This window comes from Macroventuria anomochaeta (genome assembly GCF_010093625.1).
Source record: "Macroventuria anomochaeta strain CBS 525.71 unplaced genomic scaffold BU25scaffold_6, whole genome shotgun sequence".
Lineage (NCBI taxonomy): Eukaryota > Fungi > Ascomycota > Dothideomycetes > Pleosporales > Didymellaceae > Macroventuria > Macroventuria anomochaeta.
The window spans coordinates 309,274-332,068 of record NW_022985367.1 but is presented as its reverse complement, the minus strand read 5'-3'; the positions used below and the strand labels follow the sequence as shown (position 1 = coordinate 332,068).

The 22,795-nt window shown below is 52.3% G+C and overlaps 7 protein-coding genes across 7 annotated transcripts; 5 read left to right on the top strand and 2 right to left on the bottom strand.

Moving 5' to 3' along the window:
* Nucleotides 1-46: 46 nt before the first annotated feature.
* BU25DRAFT_455767 (uncharacterized protein) lies at nt 47-694 on the bottom strand (the record flags this gene model as incomplete). Its single annotated transcript, XM_033709962.1, has 3 exons — nt 47-378; nt 429-558; nt 608-694. 3 exons carry the CDS (start codon nt 692-694, stop codon nt 47-49), a joined length of 549 nt encoding a protein of 182 aa, XP_033564869.1.
* Nucleotides 695-5,611: 4,917 nt separating this feature from the next.
* On the top strand, nt 5,612-6,481 carry BU25DRAFT_407960 (uncharacterized protein). The gene is made up of 2 exons (XM_033705688.1): nt 5,612-5,760; nt 5,902-6,481. Exons 1-2 carry the CDS (start codon nt 5,706-5,708, stop codon nt 6,225-6,227), a joined length of 381 nt encoding a protein of 126 aa, XP_033564868.1. The 5' UTR covers nt 5,612-5,705; the 3' UTR covers nt 6,228-6,481.
* A 729-nt stretch (nt 6,482-7,210) lies between these two features.
* Nucleotides 7,211-8,756, top strand: BU25DRAFT_483418 (2OG-Fe(II) oxygenase; the record flags this gene model as incomplete). Its single annotated transcript, XM_033711172.1, has 4 exons — nt 7,211-7,807; nt 7,860-7,906; nt 7,959-8,659; nt 8,715-8,756. Exons 1-4 carry the CDS (start codon nt 7,467-7,469, stop codon nt 8,754-8,756), a joined length of 1,131 nt encoding a protein of 376 aa, XP_033564867.1. The 5' UTR covers nt 7,211-7,466.
* Nucleotides 8,757-9,378: 622 nt separating this feature from the next.
* Nucleotides 9,379-10,523, bottom strand: BU25DRAFT_407955 (N-terminal nucleophile aminohydrolase). The gene is made up of 2 exons (XM_033705687.1): nt 10,283-10,523; nt 9,379-10,233 (listed from the first exon to the last, which is right to left on the bottom strand). Exons 1-2 carry the CDS (start codon nt 10,387-10,389, stop codon nt 9,546-9,548), a joined length of 795 nt encoding a protein of 264 aa, XP_033564866.1. The 5' UTR covers nt 10,390-10,523; the 3' UTR covers nt 9,379-9,545.
* A 70-nt stretch (nt 10,524-10,593) lies between these two features.
* Nucleotides 10,594-11,703, top strand: BU25DRAFT_245180 (N-terminal nucleophile aminohydrolase). The gene is made up of 3 exons (XM_033701573.1): nt 10,594-10,763; nt 10,813-11,220; nt 11,298-11,703. Coding segments are annotated over exons 1-3 (612 nt in total). The 5' UTR covers nt 10,594-10,761; the 3' UTR covers nt 11,500-11,703.
* Nucleotides 11,704-12,237: 534 nt separating this feature from the next.
* Nucleotides 12,238-15,482, top strand: BU25DRAFT_407953 (uncharacterized protein). Its single transcript, XM_033705686.1, has 3 exons — nt 12,238-12,653; nt 12,709-14,247; nt 14,295-15,482. The coding sequence occupies exons 1-3, from the start codon at nt 12,398-12,400 to the stop codon at nt 15,194-15,196; spliced, it is 2,697 nt and encodes an 898-aa protein (XP_033564864.1). The 5' UTR covers nt 12,238-12,397; the 3' UTR covers nt 15,197-15,482.
* A 545-nt stretch (nt 15,483-16,027) lies between these two features.
* BU25DRAFT_244939 (clathrin heavy chain) lies at nt 16,028-21,686 on the top strand. The gene is made up of 4 exons (XM_033701571.1): nt 16,028-16,433; nt 16,483-18,981; nt 19,352-21,082; nt 21,137-21,686. The coding sequence occupies exons 1-4, from the start codon at nt 16,194-16,196 to the stop codon at nt 21,488-21,490; spliced, it is 4,824 nt and encodes a 1,607-aa protein (XP_033564863.1). The 5' UTR covers nt 16,028-16,193; the 3' UTR covers nt 21,491-21,686.
* Nucleotides 21,687-22,795: the final 1,109 nt, after the last annotated feature.

Below are 22,795 nucleotides of genomic sequence, written 5' to 3'. Positions count from 1 at the left end.
ATCCATACATCGCCGACTGTACCAGCTAGCCACCAGTAACCAGCATCTACAAAGCAGCGAGCATGCCGACGACTGCCACACCGAGACCAAGAACAGGGCCGGTAGTTTGGAAAGAACCAGCACCAGTGGCAGCAGTTGCTGCTGCGCTGCCAGATGCAGTGCCAGATGCAGAGCGAGTTGCGCTGCCAGATGGGGTGTTGGTTCCAGAGATACCGGTCAGTGAAGCTGAGCTCGATGCTGAGGCTGAGCTCGATGCTGCAGCAGAAGCAGAAGCAGAAGCAGAGGAAGAAGCACTCGAGTTCGCCGCGCCGCAGTCGGGGTTGGAGTTCAGGGTCACGCCGGCTCCCTTGCAGAGAGTTGTGGCGAAGGAGATGGTAGCTGATTCTCGCATTAGTCACTTGAGATCAATCGAACTGTGAGGTGCTTACTCTGGATGTCGGAGGCACTGCAGGAGGACAGAACGCAGCAAGCAACTTGTGTGATAGCTGAGCTACCACAAATGCAGGCAACATCGATAAGACTACAGCTGCCGAGGTTGTCAGTGCCGAAGCATGATTGCTAGTTGTAGTTCAGTTACTGTAACTTCAGGGCTTGGTGCTGTACGTACGGCGCACTGGGGGATGTTGGCAAGGTTGCCCTGGCCGAGAACAGTAGCGCTAAGGGTAGCGATGGTTGCGATAACGGAGAAGCGCATGATGAAGTCTATGAAGAACAAAGGACAAAGATACGAGGTAAGAGAGACCCTAGGATAAGAATCTACTTGTAGGGTGTCAGCAGACAAAGCAATTGAGGATGACGCCGCAAGCCTTGGGGAAAGCTGGAGTAAATAGTCTGGATCTCCACCTCCTCCAAGACTGATCTGCGCGATTGGTCCGTCCGAGACTATTGATTGCACAAACGTGCCCAGTTCAGCCAACGCGCTCCAAGTGGCTTGCGGCATCCGCTACCACGCCGAAGTTGCCGGCATCTGGAGCTGGCCGTACGAGAAAGCGCTGCAACTGTTACAGTTTTGAGGATCGATAGCCCATTATTGCAGTTTTCTATACAGGCCGTTGCTGTGCTTGTTGTTTGCTAGCTCGCCAGCGTGTCTCTCATTCAGACGGGTATCGGAGTATGTGGTCAGCCTTTAAGGGATTATCTCAAGACAATCGGACCATTGGCTAATATCCGGTCTTATCAAACCAGCTTGTGCATGCTACGCTACAAGAGGCTACTTGTTTGTGTCTACCGTGTTGTTGTCTAACCCAGTGCTATTGAGATGGAAACCAAAGGGTTGATGGATCGACGGCGAGCGGGAGCTTGCAGCGCGTCTGTGCAAATCCGGAGGGTACCCACAACTCTCAACTCTAAGCGACCTTCCTTTCGATGATGCCACAGCAACAGGTATTGTGGAATCGAACCTACCTTCTCTGACGGCATGTAGTGAGGCTGCTTGACGATCACAATGACCGAAGGGCCGAGACGATCACCAAAGAGTGTTGCTACGCGCAATCACTGAACGTATTATGCGAAAAGCAAAGCTCAGTTACCATCAACAGCCATCACGATCACAAGTTATGAGCTTCGAGAGATCGGTTGCAGACCTTCAAGTCACCACTGAGGGTATGGCTAGGCAACGAGGTCCTTCTGGATAATGTCTGAGCAATGTTGTTTCTTTGCGCTCACTGCAGCCGCCAGCCACCAAAGGGCATCGAGTGATGATCTTCGAAGGACCTTTGTGAGTCCTGAAGTGGCTTGGAGTAGACGTAATTATCGTATATGCCGCACAAGACAACGTTTTTTCATAGAAGAAGGGCAGTGCAGGGCATGTTCGACGGCAGCTTCGGTGCCGCTTCAAGCCTTTTAGGGTCTGTTGCCTGGCTCAGGCGGGCGGCGATCACAGGGTCAAAGGGCGACGGGGCACAGCTGTCAAACAACCGCCGGGGGGCAATGGTGAGGGTCGAGCAAAGGACCCTGTTTCAACAAAGGCCGTGTTCTGGCTGCGATTAAGGGATGAAACATGGGCGCGCTGGTCGAGAAGGCCACGCGAACACTCGGCGAAGAAACCCGAACACACCACGTCTGTTCCTGTGTTGAGATTTTGAGGATGCTGCCCGACTGGGCAGAGTTCATCCTTATGCATCGTGGCTTGTCTCTAACGTGACTGCGTGTTTAATTAGCCACACATGTGACGCTGTGTCGCCAGCGCATGGTGGTTTCAGTGGGTCAAATGGCTTGAGACGCGATGTTTCTGCAGCGACTTTGCTCCATCGAAGCCGCAAGAAGGCGGCTAGAAGCCGCGCACGAGGGATGATGCCGGAGGTGGTGGAAGCGTAGGGCCGAAGGTTCCGCTTCAAACGCGAGCCAATGGTGAAAGTGAAGCAAGTGGACTTACCCATCTTTGCCCTGAGTCCTTCAAGGTCCTTGCTCATGATCTCGCGACAGCTTATGTTATCAACCTTGGATGTCAGTGCTGTAGACGTCAGACTTGAGACACCGATTGATGAGGCGGAAGCACGATTGGGAGGCGTGTCACAAATTATGGGTCACAGACCTCTGTCTCGTTCCATCCCCTTTCAGGTACCGTCCTGGAGCTTCCTGGAGGGGCAATTCAAGCTTCACTCGTTGAGCAGTGCTCGGAAGTACCTGGAAGGGCCACGTACCGTTGATTGCCCTCTGTAGTTTGTCGCCTGTTGCCCCGTGCTTGAGTAATGATGAAGGACGCTCAGAATAGTTGTGAAGCTGGGAAGGTCACTCTTAGTGACTCTCGAATACAAAAGCATCTCTGCAACCCGCTTGTAACAGAGTACCGATACTTCCAACGCACTGTTGCTGTCAAGTTTGCTATTCTATCAAGTCTCAGACATCAGACACTGTCTCACCGTTACACGCTCTTAAACACCCTTTGAGATCGCATTCCTCCATATTCCCAAATTTGATCTCAGAACAACGGCATCCATCATGAAGACGGCACCGAAGACCCCTGGCGGCGGTGAAAACCGCGATGGAGGCAGTGAGTAGCTCTCGAACCATTCATCGACAATAGAATGTCATCTCTAACATGCTCGATAGGGAGGCCATCCACCAACCGGGAACTTTAAGCGACTGCGCCTTCCTAAGACTTCCCAAAACAACACTTTGTGCGATACCACGACCATTCGACGCAGCGCGTCATACGTTGTACTCGGACTATAAATTCGTCGATTCCAGCAACATAGCCATTTCGACATTGCGAATTGTTACGCACGGCGGTCGAATTGTCTCGCATTTCGGTTTTCGAGACAGCGAGCACCTTGAGTCTGCGCTAGGCTGGCATGCAATCGATAACGGGAGTTTTGAGGCGCAGCATCTTGGAACATCAACACAACGACAACATCATCAATTGTACTCACCGACGCCGGGCTGTGTTCTCCGGTGAATGAGGCTCGCAAGCAGCGAAGAGTCATCTCCCATTGTTCGAAAGGCCACCGGGGAGTACTTATCGACAAAGGCAGTGACTCTGAGGCATCTTGTGTGCCTTGAAGTCTGCCGTTCCGCAGCAGTAGCAGCCCCCAAAGCGGCTGTGCGCCCGGTCACGCTTTCACGAAATAGTTCAGCCTAACAGGCAGCGAACTGGGGTTCGTCAACTAGACACCGCAAGCCGCCCTTCTGCCTGAAGGTAGCCTCAAAAACATGGCCTGTCTCGTAAATCGGCTTCGGTGAATGTGGCTATGACCCACTAGGAGGCCCTCTCACGGTGGGCGAAAGGAGTCACCAGCTCGTTCTCCAGGACCGTTGGCCTTTCCAGAAGGCGCGCTAGAAGGATGGCAGCCTATCAATCGCCTTATTCATCAGGCTTCAGCCAATGGCATAATCAATTGGCAGGGGTGGCGCAGCAATATCGTTCTTTCATACTCACCATTGAGTGCAACGGAGGAATTGAATCGAGTTCTGCGTCATAACCCGGGCAAGAAGGCAGTTGTTTGCCTGTTCCTGAAGTAACTGAATGAGGCAGTACAGATGGTGGCGCCTCCAGCAGGCCTCAGGGCGTAACGGTTTATATACGCCTTGATCTCCAGGCTGTTGTAAGACATCTACTTCACACATTAAGCCTTACAACCTGCCTACATCTACACACGATACCATAGCCTGCAACCACTACCAACGCCATCGACCACCAAGCCACATACCCACCAAGCATTTAATAACATCGACCACCACCATGCGATCTCCCAGCTTCAGCAACAACAACCTCAACTTCTTCGGTGGCTCTGAATCTCGTGACGGCGGCGCACCCAACCGATCTGCCAAGTTCAACTTGCCCATGATGAAGGCTATGCGCGGTGGTCCCGAGTCCCGCGATGGTGGCTAAGAGGCCTACCCGCTCAAGTATGTTGATCATCTGAGCCTGCTCTTGACTTGATCTAACAGCTTCAAGATCTTGCTACCAATACGCCTCATATTGGTTGTGCCGGTCACTCCATCTCTCAATCAACATTGAGAACCTGGAAGTCCCGGTAGTAGAGATGTTCGATCTCGGTCGACACCTCTAAACTCGTCATTGGCTTCGGCTTCCCACACGACTCGGCATCGACCACTCTTATTACGCCTTCTGGGTCTTCTCGCGCCTCATTGTCTTGCAGCGTTCTGCATTTTTGAAAGCATCTTCGGTGTTTTGGGACTTGTTTTTGTACAACATTGGGATGGCTGTATGATATAATGCGTTTCGAACGTACATTTGGTTTCGGGTTAGACGGCGCAACTACAGGATGGAGGGCAACCTCGGGTTATTAGATGCTACTTGGTATGATAGACCATGATTAGACGAGCATGACGTTTGTGCTTTGGTTCATACCACGGCTTGGGATGGTCGATCATAGACGGAGAAGGATGGTCACGATAAGGATAGTAATTGGGAACACATCAATCAAGGCTTTGATAAAGCAACAGCTTGTGCCTAGCTTGAGCGACTGATAAAAATGGTTGTGACAGTTAAAATAAAGCGGACAAGCCGATGTCAAGCTCTAAGCTTGTAATGTTGAGTGGTGTTGGATGGAAGTGGAGATGTGAGCTGTGATCTGGTGTTCGCATCTCATATACCCCACGCCTTGGCATCAGTAATGGCATTACATGCATGTTTGCTTCTTACCTCCAGATTATGAAGAGCGATCTTGCAATCCAGCTCCTTCACACCAGTTCTCCTCATCTGAAACTGTCAACCCGCAACCAGAATTCAATCGAAGTGAGTGCTCTCCAAGCAATCTTACACAACGCAACAATGTCTCGAAACGAAGATCTCGAATGACGTATCCGGACGATCGTGCACGTTCTCGGACGCTCCGCCGAAGGGCACGCAAATGACTAATTCCAACCCGAAAACAGTGTCAGGCACGCGCAAAACAGCAACTTCTTACCGGGTCACAGGGCAGCTGGCGCTGAACGTGCCCAGACGCGAAAAGACGGGTCATGCTGAAGCTCAAGAAAACATGATAACGATATAGTACGCTGGTGCGCATCGGTCACAGTCTCTCTTGGAACTGCTTAGCCGCTTGGTTTGCTCGCGGGTACGGTGTGAAGCCAAGAGCGATTCAAGAGCATTTAAGGGTCGACAACCGATCGCGTCATATGTTAGTTACTGTCTTTGTCGTCTTCTCACCTTACTGTCCAACGCTCTTACGCAAACGTGAAGACCTCCAGACTACCGTGACAGCTACAACTTCGCACGTCTGCACCACACATATACCACAATGACTACGCGACCAGCACAGGACCGCATCGCGTCCCACGGCCGCGGCGGAGCAGGTAAGTTTGGACCTTGCGAACACTCTGCGCATGTTCAGACATGCCGAATGCGCCCAAGATACTTCCGACGCCTGCTTTTGGATCCTTGCGACTATACCACGAGACTCCACGATATTTGGAACTGCTACTGACTGCAAGAAGGCAACATCGCACCCGATGTCAACACCGCGTACACGAAGCCTGAGGACCTAGTCACTCCTACGATCAAGTCGAACACATACACTACTGGTCGTGGTGGACAGGGCAACATGGCCAAGAACGACAACCCAGAAAACGCTCGTCTTGCGCAAGACGTCGAAGGTCCTGCGAAGATCTCTGAGCCTAAGGGCGCCGTGCACTACGGACGAGGCGGTGCTGCGAACATCATTACCGACAAGGAGCGCAAGAGTGGCGAGGCTAAGCGCAGCGAGTCTGGCGCTTCTGCTGAGCAGGGCCTTCTATCCAAGGTCAAGGGCTTCTTCAAGTAAGCCAGCAGTGACTGTTGAATATCGATGGCGGAGGGGCCGCTTAGCTTGAACAATCTGGCATTCTTGAGGACCTCAAGGTTCGGCCTCAAGAGTAGGAATGATATGGGGGCAGGGTGTCTTTGTTTGGTTATGATATACCCTGGAGTTGGAATGTGTTTCTTTATACCACTCTCAGTTTATCACATTGAATACGGGAAGGGCTCGGTTTGCAGTGCGGCGCTGCACAACATACTTAATACAACTCCCTTTCGTCAACAGCATTTGTCCAGAATCTGATTGTTAACCGCAACCGCGCTCTAGGTCAGTTACTTCAGCCTTGCCCGGGTTTCCACACGCGTCTAGCTCGATACGCATTTCCCAAGGCAAGCCAGGGTTTCAGGGTCTCCTGCAGGCTGGCAAGCGCGATGCGGGGTCGTGATGGTGGCGCAATGAGAAACAACAAGCAAGAGAAGCCGACTCCAAACATTCTGTTTCACATCTTGCATGAAGTCCACCTCTGCCTGACTCGCTGTTCCACTTGCTGTAGGAAACAGTCTGGAAAACAACACTTGCCGAGATCGACACAGGCACAACATCCTGCTTCTGTGCGTGTGAATGAACCTTATCAGATCAGGCGGCGCTCTACTCCGTCCCATTGCTGTGGTCTCAGTGCTATTGCCATTTGCCCGTCGCTGGTTCTGCTCACACACAGACAGGCAACTCCGCAAGCTCGGTATAGATTGACATGACGACTTCTCACCATTCTATATCACGGATGTCGAACCACCTGTACTAGCAACACCCACTTTAAGCATGGTGTGAAGATCGCTGTCCACACCCGGAAGTCTTACCGAACCACCATGCTAAAAGCCAACGGCTCCGCTCCATTACAGATAAGTGTGTGAGAGATGTGACTCGGCGAGCAGCGGCGTGCATTGCATTGTGCCATTATCCGTGAAATTTGATGTATTCACATGAAAAGCCCACCTCTCACATCCTTGGTACCGTCCTTCGTCCTCCAGTACAACTTCGATCTACCAACGTGTTTATCCGCTATTGGTTCTAGAGATACCAACGAAGACCCAAGTGAAACATCGTTACGAGAAGCTTGTTCGGACCTGAGGTCAATATAAGAGACGGACGGACATCAATACTAGTAGAAGAAAGATATTCACTGAAGTGGTTTCTGACCTCGCCGTGGAAAGACTTCAAGCACTGTTCCTGCATTCTCGAATTGCAGAGACCGACTTGCACATCACGATGTCCACGACAATAACAAGCGAAGAGACCTGGGTGCATTACCACGATGGAGGGATACCTGGGCGTCGACGAGTCTTAACAGGGACCGCCGCCAAACCCACCTTCAGCGAGCTTCCCAAGATTGATTTTCGACGCATATACTCCGACAACCTTTCAGACCGCCAGGAACTGGCAAAGGAAGTAGGTACCGCATGTAGAGATATTGGGTTCTTCTACGCTGTCAATCACGGTGTTGACGAGAGCCTGCTGGATGATACGTTCGAAGCGTTGAAGAAATTCTTTGATCTACCAACAGAAGTCAAGATGGAGGTGCACAATCAGAAGACATCGAAGTTCAGAGGGCATGTTTATTGCCTCTATCATATTTGACTTCGTGACTAACAAACAATCCAGGTATGAAGCTTTCCTAGAAGGAAAACTGGACCCCAGTACGAGAGGAGGTGAGAATCCCGTCATGAAATATGCAGCCATCATGTTGACTTGTTTCTCTAGATCTAAAGGAAGGCTTTCTTATGGGCGAAGACGCTACGGACCCAGAACAAAACCGACCCATAACACCATCTACCGCAGAACCCCGGAACCAATGGCCAACCCATCCTTCAGCATTATTCTGGAGACCAGCAATCTACCGCTACTATAATGCCATGTACACATTTAGCAAGCGTCTCCTCCGCATCTTCGCCCTCGCTCTCGACCTACCCGAAACTGCCTTCGACACTATTACCACTCACCCCATGACCAATGTCCGCGCGGTACACTATCCACCGCAGAAATCAGAGTCCGACGTTGGCCTCGGTGCGCATACAGACTTCTGCTGGTTCACTCTCGTCTGCCAATCCCATACCACCCAGCCAGCCCTCGAGGTTCTGAATGCAAACGGCATATGGGTTCCTGTGCACCCCAAACCCCACACTTTCGTTGTCAATATCGCGGACTTCTTGAAGTTGGTGACGGGAGGCACTTGGCAGAGCACGGTGCATAGAGTGAGGAATATGGGTGGAGAAGAGAGGTACAGTATGCCGTTCTTCTTTAGCCCGAATGAGGATGCGAAGGTCAGCGTGTTGGAGCAGTTTGGGAAAGCAGGGGAGGTATATGAGGAATTTGGGGTGGGCGAGTATTTCCAGAAGAGGTTGGACATTGATCGGACGACACACCTGGATGGGGAGGAGGGAAGAAGAAAGGAGAGTGCTAACGTACTCCAACCGCTTTTCTGCAACCGTAATGCGAATCAGTGATTGGTATTCGCAGGCGTCTGGAGACTACGAGAAGCTCAAGGTCCCTGGATCTTGATCCCTTCCCATGCCACTCTGTAGCATGATGTTGAAGGTGGTTTCAATGCACCGTATGTTCGCGCTGTAGAGCAACAGAATCTGCAAGTAGCTCTATCTCAGCGAAGCTCTCCAAGATTTGGACGTGCCATGTCATCCTGCAAAATAATCTCTTCGCCCAGCGCTGCTTGGTCCTTCTCCAGCTCCTCGACCCCAGCAACCGTTTCGTGATAGCTGACTCCTTTTCTCGCTTTTTCACTTCATGCTGCTGATTGTCTTCCAGCAGTAACGACACAATCGTCCTTTGTCAGGGTTGCGGTTGTACCGATGATCAACTTCTACAGCTCTTGTTACACCATGCATCTCCCCTTGCTGCCGCGTGGAAGTATCAAGCTCTGCTGCGTAGAAGTGTATAAACGATACGTATAGCCTGAGGCAGGGTTAGGGTACCAGTAGGATGGAGGACCTTCATCGTAATGAAAGTCTACTTGATCGATGGATTCATGATTCTCATTCTTGCACAAGCCTTGCTAGTTCTCCTTCTCGGTGTGAGGTATTTCTGGTCAAAGGAGGCCACTCAGTATCAGACTGGATCGAAATTGACAAGGAGGAAGTGGTTATAAAAAAACATTAGAAATGGGGCATTGACAGGGTGAATGATCTTCATTTTGAGCCAAAATTCATACTGTCTGTCCGTATGATGTATTCTCACTGAATGAATTGATCTAGTCGCGCTGTTCGTGAAGATCCTTTGTGGATGTGTTCATGTCGTTGATATCATCTATTCCTCACTCTCCTCCCGCAACCTCTTCTAATCCTTCTTTAGCGGCGTGAATGTCTCGTTGATGCCGTCTTTGGTGATGATCATCATCTGTAGCCCGTCACCGACCTCGATATGCCTCTCCACCGCACTTGTGAATGCGTCTCGTACCAAGTCCTCGACGTGGTTCTGCGACAGAGGCTGTGGCACCACGGTCTTCAGGTTGTGTCCTGTCCCACTACCTGGCTCGTACTGGTTCTTGAAGTTGACCTGGTTGTCCAAAAAGGGCATGATGAGCGACGCCGCTGCACCCGCTGCTCTGCACTGCTCCCTCTCATAGCTGCCGACCGGGTCGTAGGAGTACAATGCGCCTTTGCCGTCCTCATCCAAGCCACCCAGGATGGCGTGTACGTAGTAGGGGAAGAATCGCTTGTTGTAGAGGATGTGGCTGAGACGCTGTGCGCATGCGGAGACAGTCATGGGCTTGCCGTGCTTGTACTTGTACATCTTGACGATAGTGTCGAGGTGCTCCTTCAGCGCATGGCCGTCCGCAGCGAAACCGACTACGGAGAGCACTATCCGTGCGCCCTTATTATCGGGTCCCTCACCGCCGATCTTGAAGAGCTTGGGCTCGTATCGTGTGTTGATGTTGTAGCCGGATGTTGATCGAGTGTCGCCGGCAAGGATGGCGAAGTCAGCACCAGAGATACCAAGTGTTGAACCACCGTTGTCAGTGTAGCTGCTCCCATTAGTATCTTCACCGTGAGCTCGGTCTCAACTTGACTGACGGGTAGAAGCCGTGCTGCCGCTCACCGGAGGGAACAGCTGTGGGGGTGCTCTTGAACGAGTAGCCTGGGCCACCCTGCGGAGGTGCTCCAGAGAAGATGGCGGCCATCGTGTAGGTATCGAAGTGGTTGTAGTGTACGAAGGCACTTATTAAATGCTAATGCGGGGTGGACGAGAGGTAAAGTGGCGATTGACGTGTTTGCTGGTGGTGATGCTGGAGCTTGAGTTGACGCGGGCTGCGACTGCCTACCGCCAAGGCCCGGAGCTGGTGAAGCTACGACCACCGCCGCCGCCGCGTCGTGGAGCTGCCTCAACGGTGCCAGTGACCATCAACAACGCCTCACTCGAACAAAGCTTCCCACGATCTCGCCTTTGCAAACAAGGTGTAGCTGATACGGAGCCCCTCGTTGCTCAGAGCCCCACCACGGTTTACATCTAAACAATTCAGCCACCGTCCCACATCACATTCCCCTAAGCCACTATGTAAGAGTAGCATGCTTGTGGATATGTCGACATGCTGATGATTGTGCAGGGAGGTCCTACTTGGTATCACGGGGAAGGACTTCACCCTCATCGCCGCCTCCAAAGCCGCCATGCGAGGCGCCACCATCCTCAAGGCCTCTGATGACAAGACCCGGGAGTTGAACAAGCACACGCTGATGGCCTTCTCTGGAGAAGCCGGTGACACAGTGCAATTCGCTGAATACATCCAAGCAAACATCCAGCTGTACTCGATGCGAAACAACATGGAGCTGTCGCCCGCTGCCACCGCCAACTTCGTTCGTGGAGAGCTCGCACGCGCACTGCGATCACGGAAACCCTACACAGTGAACCTGCTGCTTGGAGGGTATGACAGCATCGCCGACAAGCCCACACTATACTGGATCGACTACCTAGCCAGTCTGGCACCCGTTCCCTACGCGGCACATGGATATGCTCAGTATGTTCTGCCCCAACTTTGAATACGCAGCGACTATCCGCGCGGATCGTCCGAGACGAAACTGACACGAAAACCAGGTACTACTGTCTCTCGTTACTCGACAAGCACCACCACCCGGACATCGACTACGAGCAGGGTATGAAGATCTTGAGGATGTGCACAGAGGAGCTGAAGCGTCGCCTACCGATCGACTTCAAGGGCGTTCTTGTCAAGGTGATCACAAAGGACGGGGTCAAGGATGTCGAGTACGAGGACGATGTCAAGGTTGCGATACCGTAAGAGAAGGATGTGTTGGACAGGTCATGGCGAATTGATGATCTGGTTGATAGGTACGCTGCATCTGTCAGAAAACATGGCCATGGAGCGCTCAACATGTAGAGAGCTAGCATTACGACTGGAGTTATGATCGAGACGCCACAGTCAATGACAAAAGATCACGAACGTAAGGCTTGGACCTTCTGCCAGTGGTGTCCGATAGCCAACAGGTACTTGGGAAGTCCAATGACCGACTAGCATCGAAAGATGTAAGCTGCTGCTGTTGGGAGTTTCTAGCTGGCTTTATCAACAACGCACACCAACTATCAATATAGTTCCATGATCATGCGGGATTAGGGTATGATTCGAAAGAGTGAGTACTAACGCTCAGTGTCCGTGATTATTGTATAAGTTCACAGAAATCAATGGAGTCTAGGCTGATATCGCGATAATGGGGAAGTTTATAGAATTGAGGTTCTTCAAACAAGGGGTATCACCGTGTTGGGAACGTGAGATAAGCAGGGTTCGCGATGGACAGGCACAACCTTGACAACTTCCAAGCTCACTTTGGCGAGTTGGCACAAGTCTTGTCTGTTTTTGAGATTCGGTCGTCCGCTTGAGGTTGGAGCAGGCGTGTGATCTCCGAGGCACGTACGATCGAGACTCAAGGCGGTTAGAGGGTGTGTGTTGCGGAAGATCGCCGCGGCTCACAGTTCGCGTTGTGGCTGCGTCAGTGTGAAGAGTGACATCATCGGACCAGACCCTACAAGCTACACCAGTCCATCATTACTAGCATGGCCGCTGCAAGGCGGCTAAGATTGTGTTCATCGTATCCTCTGTTGTTTTAGATTTCTACCTTCCATCGATACCTCGAACTGATATCAACAACCCTGTGGCGATCGCCTTGACCTGGGATTTCAGCATGGCGACAACCGGATTGTCGACGGCTGTTCCCCACATTGACGATGGCGCACCCCTGAACAGCACGGAAGATGCTCCACCAAGGACCTCCACCGATACGGGCATGCGATGTCCTGATCCTTCGGCGCATGTACACCAATCTCACAACAATGCTTTGCAAAATCAGGCGTCGGCTGCGGCCTTGTATAGCACAAGACCAGCCAACGAGAAGCAAAAGATCAATCCGCTCGGACCGGACGGAAAGCTTTCGTCAGCAAGTAAGTAATATGAAATAGAAGCATTTCACTAGATGTGAGTCTGACGTAAATGCAGGCGCTGCGGCCAGTCTGAAATACGCGAGAGCAAACGACCTTCCTAGCTTTCCAGTTGTTGGTATCGACACCTCTTCCTCGGCTGGAGCAGCCGCGCTACTGGCAAACCAAAACAAGAAAAGCCCGGAGTGGTGGAAGCCTGAGCAGTCATCTGCTGCCGGAAAGGCCGCGCTGTTGGCAAACGACTACAAGATGAAGCCATTGTGGCAACCAGAGGCAAGCGCTGCAGGCTCTAAGGCAGCACTTCTTGCCCACAGGGACGGTGGAAAGTTGAACTTGTGGCAGCCTGAAGCCAGTGCTGAAGGCAATTCAGCAGCTAATATCGCCATGCGCAAGACAGGTCTGGGCCCGCAAATCGACTATGGATATACCGAGGACGGGAGGAAGAAGGCGTTACTCGCAGCAACTGGAGCACATTCAGCATCTGGTCGCAAGCGCGCGCAGTCAATCCCTATGTCCGTCCCACTCTACCCTGACTCCAAGAACTCCGCCAAAAATGCTTTGAATGCCGCGACAGTAGCTCATAGTCCCTCAATGCGAGCATCAAAAGCACCAGCGGTTCAACCACAGGACTCGAACCGACTTGGATCCGGAGCCATGGAGGCAGCAAGGATTCAGCACGCCAAAAGCACTAGAGAGATGTACACAAGCTCTCCTCCTGTCTCGTTGGAGGTCGAAGAAAAGAAGCGCAACGATGCGCTTCGAGCTTCCGCTGTTGTCATGGCGAAGAAGATGTACGATGTTCAACAACAGCATATTGAAGGAGCACCTGGTGTATCTGCTGCTCGCACAGGGGCTACTGCCGCTCATGGGCAAAAACCAGCCACAAGTGAAGGGGACCTCAAACAACAAGCCATGCAGTATATTGGTATTCAAGAAGCTGCACAGAAACTGGCGCAGGAGCGACTGGCCAAGATCGGTTACGATGAAAATGCCGCTTACCGAAGCTACTATGGTTATGAAAAGCAAGGCCGTTCGAAGCTTTCCATGCGACGAGGTAGGCCTCGTGCTCGCAGCACATCTGAGGCTCCCGAAGAGGACAGTGACTCTGACGAGGACGACTTTCGTTCGAGGCGCATTCGTCATCAAATGAAGCAGTTCAACGAGCAACTGGCTGACGTTGATGCGAAGAAGCGCGAACAGGACCGCAAGGGCCTCATTGCTGCAGCAGAACGTAAAGTGAAAGCCCAAATGCAGGGCCTCGATAAGGATATCTACGACAAGACCGGCAAGATGTCGAACTCCATGGTGGATGACTGGGACGAGAAAGCGCGCCAACGGGCGCTTGCCAACTCAGAAGCTCGCATGGAGAACCATGGCAGAGTCAACATTGGCAACGGCAAGTGGATGGATCAGGCTGAAATTGACGCCATTGCTCAGGCTAGACTTCAACCGACGTTGGATGAGATAACCGAAAAGGCTGAGAAGCGAAGAGCCGAAGACGCTGAAAGACAATTCGAGCTGGAAAAGAAGCAGCGCAAGGAGCAAGAAGAGAAGGCACGTCTTGCCGAGATCAAGGTCGAAGAGAAGAAGGGCAAAGGTAAGGTGGTACAACATCGTCCCCTTAGCAGTACTGACGGTCCACAGAGGAAGAGAAGAGGGCAGCCAAGGCTCGCAACGCAGAAGAAAAAGCAGCTGCGAAGCAAGCAAAGGAGGCGGAGAAGACTAAGAAGGCTGAAGAGGACCGCCTGGCCAAAGAAGAGCAGCGAAAGTCTAAGGAAGCTGCACGAGCAGCGCCTACGACTGGGCCTGCTTTGGGAACTGCGGTTGTTGCCACACCCACAACCGCAACTCCTGCCGCAGTCACTGCTACCAGTGGGAATGACGACCTGTACGAAGAGCCCACTGCTCCCACCGGAGTCTCTGATGTGACCGCGCCCACACGGGACTCTACCGCTACTGCACCTACGCGAGACTCTACTGTTACTGCACCTTCATCGACCGACCCTACTTCGCCCACCTCACCAACCTCATCTAAGGGCTTCAAGTCTATCTTCAACAAACTGAAGCGCCGCTCTAAGCACGACCCAGCTGTCGCTACTAACGCCGATGGCAAGGTTATGGAGAAAGACAACGCTGGGTTCATCGGCGGTGCCAGCCTTCGGGCGTCCGAATCGAAGTCCCACTCGTCGACAACACCACCCACTTCCCATGCTGAAGCAAGCTCGACAACCCGCCCAACTGGCCTGGGCGATGTCGAGCCCACAGTCGTCTCTCACGTCAGTGAGCCTGCAGGTGTACCTAATGTTAGGGAGGACCGCTACTCTGACATCTCATCGCTCACCAGTGATGATGAAGAGCTGACGAGGGGCCGCCCCCGCCCAGTACGTCTCATGAGCGACGACACCAGAGCTTCTTCGGACTTTGAGGAGGCGAGAGATCACTTCGATGAGGATTTAGCTCCTCCTCCAACGTTCACGAGTGAGGTGGATAAGGGTCGTCACGGCAGCCCAGTTCGAGACTCGAAGTTTCATGAAGTTGGAATCTAGTCGAATCACGGAAACTGTGGAGGGATGTAATGCTTGACAACGAATAATTTGGAAGATTGTAATTGGTGGACGAGGGAGGACACAACTGTTTACACTCATGATTTTGCTTTACCCTTGATACCGTACACCTGTATTTGGATTGACATGATTCCATGGTTCCACTGTATCGACAGTACCCTTACAACTGCCTGACTAGTTTCTTGGTACCCTCACCACCTTGCTGTATAGCGATTTGACGCTTGTAAGCTCCGCACCTTCACTGCAATTGTAGTTTTTTCGCAGTGAGATTGTTGGTGAGCTCGAGTATAATTGGAGGCGGCAATCGACGTCAGCCCGCTTGTAGCGCTTACCCAATTGGTATCAGCCAAGCCCGGTTCGCTCCAGCGTACTGTGGAAACCGTGGACAACAACGAGCTCCTGAGCATCACCTATCCCACCCACCCCACACCGTCGAACGACACCCTCTCATTTTCTATTGCGCGCCTCTGGAGTTGTGCATCTGGGTTTAATACTTCTTTCCCTTCCGATACCCCCGTAGTTGAGCGCCCTCTCACCCCGGTGAGCTTGGAGCTGGTCTGTCGCAAACATGGCTCAGCGCCAGGTTCCATTGCACGTCACGCAGCCGACGCTGGTATGTATCTTATCGAATTGGAGCTGGAGAGAAGCTAACAATTGACTTTGCAGCTCACGAACTTGAACATCCTCGTATGTTGAACTGTCCAAACTAGGCTCCTACTAGAGTCCAGACCAAGGGGCAGCAAACTAACAGAATATACAGCCAGCATCGATATCATGGCAAAACTGTGTATGTGGTGCTTATTTCTTACTGTGAACCATCGGCCAAAGCGCTGACTGCCGCCAGACTCTCGAGTCCGACAAGTACGTTTGCGTGCGCCAGGTCAACAACGAGGCCAACACCCCCGCCGAGACCGTCATCATCGATTTGAAGAACACAAACAATGTCATCCGCAGGCCGATTCGCGCAGACAGTGCGATCATGCACTTGACTGAGCCCATCATTGCTCTGAAGGCGCAAGGTCGGACGCTGCAGCTCTTCAACCTCGAGACAAAAGAGCGCCTGCAGACATACAGCCATCAGGAGGACATCGTGTTCTGGAGGTGGATCAGCCAGACTACGCTTGCGCTGGTCAGCTCGAAGGCTGTATACCACTGGGATGTGCTGGAGTCGAAGACCTCGACACCACGCAAGATCTTCGACCGCCAGGAGCAGCTCGAGGTGGGTAGCTCGGATTCACTTTTTGGATCATGTCTAATATACGGTACAGAACAACCAGATTATCAACTACGTAACAAACGACGATGAGAGCTGGTCTTGTTTGGTGGGCATTGCGGCGGGTCCCAATGGAGGCATCCGCGGCAACATGCAGCTGTTCTCCAAGGCGAGGAACGTCAGCCAGCCTCTCGAAGGTCACGCAGCCACCTTCGGCACACTCCGTCTCGACGGCGCGACAACAGACACCAAGCTATTCGCTTTCGCTGTTAAGTCCTCCACCGGCGAGGCCAAGATCAACATTGTCGAGGTCGACCACGCTGCGTCCAACCCGGCTTTCCCTAAGCGACTGATCCCGATTCACTGGCCCGCCGAGGGTACTGGCGACTTCCCGCTCGGCATCCACATTGCGCACAAGTACGGCATTCTCATCGTAATCACCAAGTTCGGTTTCATTCACTTGCACGATCTTGAGACCGGTACCGCTCTGTTTTTGAACAGGATTTCGGAAGAAACCGTCTTCACCACCGCACGCGACGATGAGGGCACAGGTGTCGTTGTTATCAACAAGCGTGGACAGGTGCTGCACACAACTATCCGCGAGGACACTTTGATACCCTACATTATGGAGAACCCAGCGTGTGCGGAGATCGCCTACAAGCTCGCGTCCAAGGGCGGTCTTCCTGGTGCAGACAACCTGTACAATCAGCGATTCGAGCAGTTGATGAGCCAGGGCAACTATTCTGAGGCGGCAAAGGTCGCTGCCAGCTCGCCTCGTGGTTTCCTTCGCACAATGAACACCATCAACCGCTTGCGCTCGGTTCCTCAGCAGCCTGGCCAGATCACTGTTCTTCTACAGTATTTCGGCTCGCTGCTTGACAAGGGTGGCTTGAACCGCGAAGAGACATTGGAGTTGGCCCGCCCCGTTTTCGCGCAGGGGCGCAAGCACCTTATCGAGAAATGGCACAAGGAGGGCAAGCTTCACTGCTCTGAGGAGCTTGGTGATCTTGCTAAGCCCCACGATTTAAATCTGGCTCTGGCTATCTACAAGGAGGCCAATGTTCCCCAGAAGGTCGTTGCTTCTCTTGCCGAGCTTGGTCACTACGACATGATCGTTCAGTACTGCAACTCTGTCGGTTACACCGCTGACTACAACGTTCTCCTGCAGCATGTAATCAGGTCGAACCCTGAGAAGGGATCTGAGTTTGCCATTCAGCTTGCAAAGAACGAGGGCGGCCCACTCATCAGCACCGACCGCGTTGTGGACATTTTCCAGTCTCAGGGCATGATTCAACAAGCCACTGCCTTCCTTCTGGATGTGCTTTCCAACGATCGTGAAGAGGAGGGTCACCTGCAGACGAAGCTGCTCGAGATGAACTTGCTCAATGCACCTCAGGTCGCCGATGCCATCCTTGGAAACGAGATGTTTCACCATTACGACAAGGCCCGCATTGCCTCCCTTTGCGAGAACGCTGGACTTCTCACACGTGCGTTGGAGCACAATGATGATCCTGCGACCGTCAAGCGCATTATCGTACAGACCGACAAGCTGCCAGAGGAGTGGTTGATCAACTACTTTGGCCAGCTCACAGTTGAGCTCTCGCTGGAGTCCCTGGATGCTATGCTCACAACAAACATCCGCCAGAACCTGCAAGCTGTGATTCGCATTGCGCAGAAGTACTCGGATCTGCTTGGTGCAACCCGTATCATCGACCTTCTTGAGAAGCACCGTACAGCTGAAGGCTTATACTTCTTCCTTGGATCCATCGTCAACGTCAGTGAGGACCCGGATGTTCACTTCAAGTACATCGAGGCCGCCACAACCATGGGCCAGCTGAACGAAGTTGAGCGCATTTGCCGTGAGAGCAACTTTTTGAACGCCGAAAAAGTTAAGAATTTCTTAAAGGAAGCCAACCTGACCGAGCAACTGCCTCTGATCATCATTTGCGATCGCTTCAACTTCATCCATGACTTGGTTCTGTACCTGTACAAGAAGCAGCAGTTCAAGTCCATTGAGGTCTACGTACAGCGCGTCAACCCCGCCAGGACTCCTCAGGTTATTGGAGGTCTGCTCGATGTCGACTGTGACGAGAGCATCATCAAGGGCCTCCTGGCTTCGGTCACACCCTCCTCGATCCCTATCGATGAGCTCGTCGCTGAGGTAGAGTCGCGCAACCGCCTCAAGCTTCTCTTGCCCTTCTTGGAGCAGACCTTGGCTGCTGGAAATCAGCAGCAGGCCGTCTACAACGCCCTGGCTAAGATTTACATCGATTCTAACAACAACCCGGAGAAGTTCCTGAAGGAGAACGACCAGTATGACACCCTGACCGTTGGTAAATACTGCGAGAAGCGCGACCCCAACCTTGCGGTCATCTGTTACTCTAAGGGCCAAAATGACCTTGAGCTTGTCAACATCACCAATGAGAACGCTATGTTCAAGGCTCAAGCTCGTTACCTGCTTGACCGAGCCGAATCTGAGATCTGGGACTTTGTTCTGAGCGATAACAACATGCATCGCCGATCCTTGGTCGACCAAGTCACATCTGTAGCTGTGGTAAGTACATCCCCCACTGGTTTTCCCACAATCGGGATTTGCAGTTTCACTATTCTTGATTTTGGGGTTGGTACCTTGAGTGCCTTCCGGAACTCTGCCCTGCACCCTATCTCCCAAAATCGGTACTTCAAATTTTCACAATCAATGACCTCCGGATCGATGTCTTGAGTGCCTCCTGGGTTCGTTTGGGATCCCATATTTCCCCCGAATTGGAAATTTCAATTTCCCCACTCTGGACCTACGAATTGGTGCCCTGGCTACCTCCTGGGTCCTGTTCGGGGCCCTGAAACGGGAAGATTGGCATTTCCGATTCAACTGCTCAGCTCTTTACACTAGCTCTTTGATCATACATTGACTGACTCCATAACAGCCTGAATCTACCGACCCTGACAAAGTCAGTGTTGCTGTCAAGGCCTTCATTACCAACGACATGCCCGCTGAGCTCATCGACTTGCTCGAGAAGATCTTGCTCGAGCCCACGACCTTCAGCGACAACCCATCTCTGCAGAACTTGCTCATGCTCACCGCATGCAAGTCCGACCGTGGGCGCGTAGCTGGGTACATCCAGCAACTCGAGGCGTACACCCCTGAAGACATCGCGCAGCAGTGTATCGAGGTTGGCATGTATGATGAGGCCTTCGAGATCCACAAGAAGCACGGTCAGCACGTCGACGCCGTCAACGTCCTGGTTGATCACATTGTCAGCATCGATCGTGCTCAAGAATACGCGGACCGCGTTGACGAACCGGAAGTTTGGAGCAGAGTCGCTAAGGCCCAGCTGGATGGTCTTCGTGTCACTGACTCGATCGAGTCTTACATCCGCGCTGGAGACGCATCAAACTTCCTTGAAGTCATTGAAGTTGCCACCCACGCGGGCAAGGACGAGGATCTGATCAAGTTCTTGAGGATGGCTCGCAAGACTCAGCGTGAGGTTCCCATTGACACCGCCCTGGCTTTCTGCTTTGCTCGCACCAACCAGCTGCCAGAACTTGAGGAATTCCTTCGTGGAACTAATGTTGCCGATGTCGAAGCATCTGGAGACAAGGCTTACGAGGAGGGCTACCACGAGGCGGCCAAGATCTTCTTCACCAGCATCTCCAACTGGGCCAAACTTGCCACCACTCTCGTGCACCTCGAAGACTACCAGGCCGCCGTTGAGTGTGCGAGGAAAGCGAACAGTGTTAAAGTCTGGAGACAGGTCAACGAGGCCTGCGTTGCCAAGAAGGAATTCCGTCTTGCTCAGATTTGCGGTCTCAACCTCATTGTTCACGCCGAAGAGCTTTCCGAGCTCGTCAAGCAGTACGAGCGCAACGGCTACTTTGATGAGCTCATCGCGCTATTGGAGGCTGGTCTAGGTCTCGAGCGCGCCCACATGGGTATGTTCACCGAGTTGGGCATTGCTCTTGCCAAGTACCACCCTGAGCGCGTCATGGAGCATCTCCGCCTGTTCTGGTCCCGCATCAACATCCCCAAGATGATTCGGGCCACCGAGGAAGCTCACCTGTGGCCCGAACTTATTTTCTTGTACGTCCACTACGATGAGTGGGATAACGCAGCTCTTGCTATGATGGAGCGCGCATCCGACGCTTGGGAGCACCAGGCTTTCAAGGACACCATCACCAAGGCCTCCAACGTTGAGATCTACTACCGCGCACTGGGCTTCTACTTGGAAGAACAACCCACCCTGCTTACAGACTTGCTGCAAGCGCTTGCTCCTAGGATCGACGTCAACCGTGTTGTCCGCATGTTTTTGAAGTCGGACAACATTCCTCTCATCAAGCCCTTCCTCCTCAACGTTCAGTCTCAGAACAAGCGTGAGGTCAACAACGCCCTCAACGACTTGTTGATTGAAGAGGAGGATTACAAGACACTGCGCGACTCGGTCAACAACTACGACAACTACGATGCCATGGAGCTTGCCCAGCGTCTTGAGAAGCACGAGCTGGTCTTCTTCCGCCAGATCGCGGCAGACATCTACCGCAAGAATAAGCGATGGGACAAGAGCATTGCCCTCTCAAAGCAGGACAAGCTTTTCAAGGATGCCATCGAGACGTCTGCGATTTCCCAGAAGTCCGAGATTGTGGAGGATCTACTCCGCTACGTAAGTACTCAACTATATGTAAGCTTGAGTCTTTCATACTAACACCTTTCTCAGTTTGTCGATATCGGTAGCCGCGAGTGCTACGTGGGTATGCTCTACGCTTGTTACGACCTCATTCGCCCTGATGTCATCTTGGAGATGTCATGGCGTAACGGTCTTCACGACTTCACAATGCCGTACATGATCAACCTCTTGTCCCGCCAGACTGCGGCCATCGAGCTGCTGACCAAGGACAACGAAGAGCGCAAGGCTCGCGAGACATCACAACAGAAGAAGGAGGACGACACTCCGATCCTCGGCTCGCGCCTCATGCTTACGCAAGGCCCCATTGCTTCTGCGCCATCTCCCGGCCCTTACGGCCAAGCTAACGGGATCGCACCGCAGCCAACCGGTTACCGGGGCTTTTAGAATGACCAACAGTGTTAGATGAGGTTGATGGTCTCGCATGAAGGAAATGACCAAGGGTTGCTTTCGATCTACATATTGATCTTTGGTGGGGCATGCAAAAGCGACTGCAGTCCTGGTTAGTCGGCAGCGATGTACTCTAAAGGCGTTTAATGGAGGTCTCATGGTCTGCATTGGTACCAGGCATTTTCAGGCCATGTATACTACCTAATCATTGATTCTTGGTACTCTTGCGTGCAGCGGACCATGTCGGTTACAATATCGTTGCAGTGCAAACCTGGTAGAGGGGACCCGGAAACCGGTCCTGGCTTCGACCATAACCTTGATCTACATTGCTATGCCACGCATTTTCAGTCTAATAGTCGGCGCTCTCTTGTGCTACAAAAGAAGCCGGCTAAAGCATCGTAGCGGCAACACTCCTCAATATACTGCTAGCCGCCGTCAACAAATTGCAAGGCGCTGTTAGATTGCAGATAGTCTGCATGTTCGTATTAAGTGCCTCCATCTTTTCAAGTGCCGTTGAAAGGTCCTTACAAATAAGTTCAAGATCTCTCGCTGTGCAAAAATAGAAAGTCGACTGCAACATCTGCAAAACGACCTTGTAGGTACTACTCCTGGAGGCCTTCATCGTGGTTACGAAGGCCGCAGAATGTCTATAGAAATCATTGTAGTCCTGAGAGACTTTGTCGGTTTGCTAATAGCCTGCAAATTGGCGCTGAGTATCCTCCGTAATTTCAACGTTACGCTCTCATGTTACAGAAGAGCTTGAACGCAGCAACTGCCAGTCTTGACCTTTACACAGTCCAGCCTGGGGGTATTTAGTGTCAATATGGTGGCTAACTGAGTGCAATGAAGTCAACTGTAGTCTTCAGACATGCTATCAGGTCGCAGATAACGTGCATGTCAAAATCGACTACCTCCCATAGTTTAACAACACTATGCTCGAGTCTGACTGTTTCCTGTTACTCGAAAGGTGCTCCATCTTGCACATCAGCTCCGACGAGGGCACAGAGGCTACTGCTGCGCTCCGGGAACTTAACGCATACGACGATAACTGGAAGCCCGAAACCCTCGCTGCTAGCATTGCTTTGCAGCGCTTGCTAATCAACACCGGGCCTGCAACATGTTCGTCAGCATGATGGCGTGAGTAAAGAAGTCACTGTTGAGCTCGACTGGCCCGTCAACGTGGAATCGGAAGAGTGCATGGATGCGATTTTCAGGGGACCTAGCGAGAAGCCTATTGCTGAGGACAGAGATGGCGAAGCCCAGGAAGGTGCCGATGGTAGCACTCCGCAAGACACACGACAC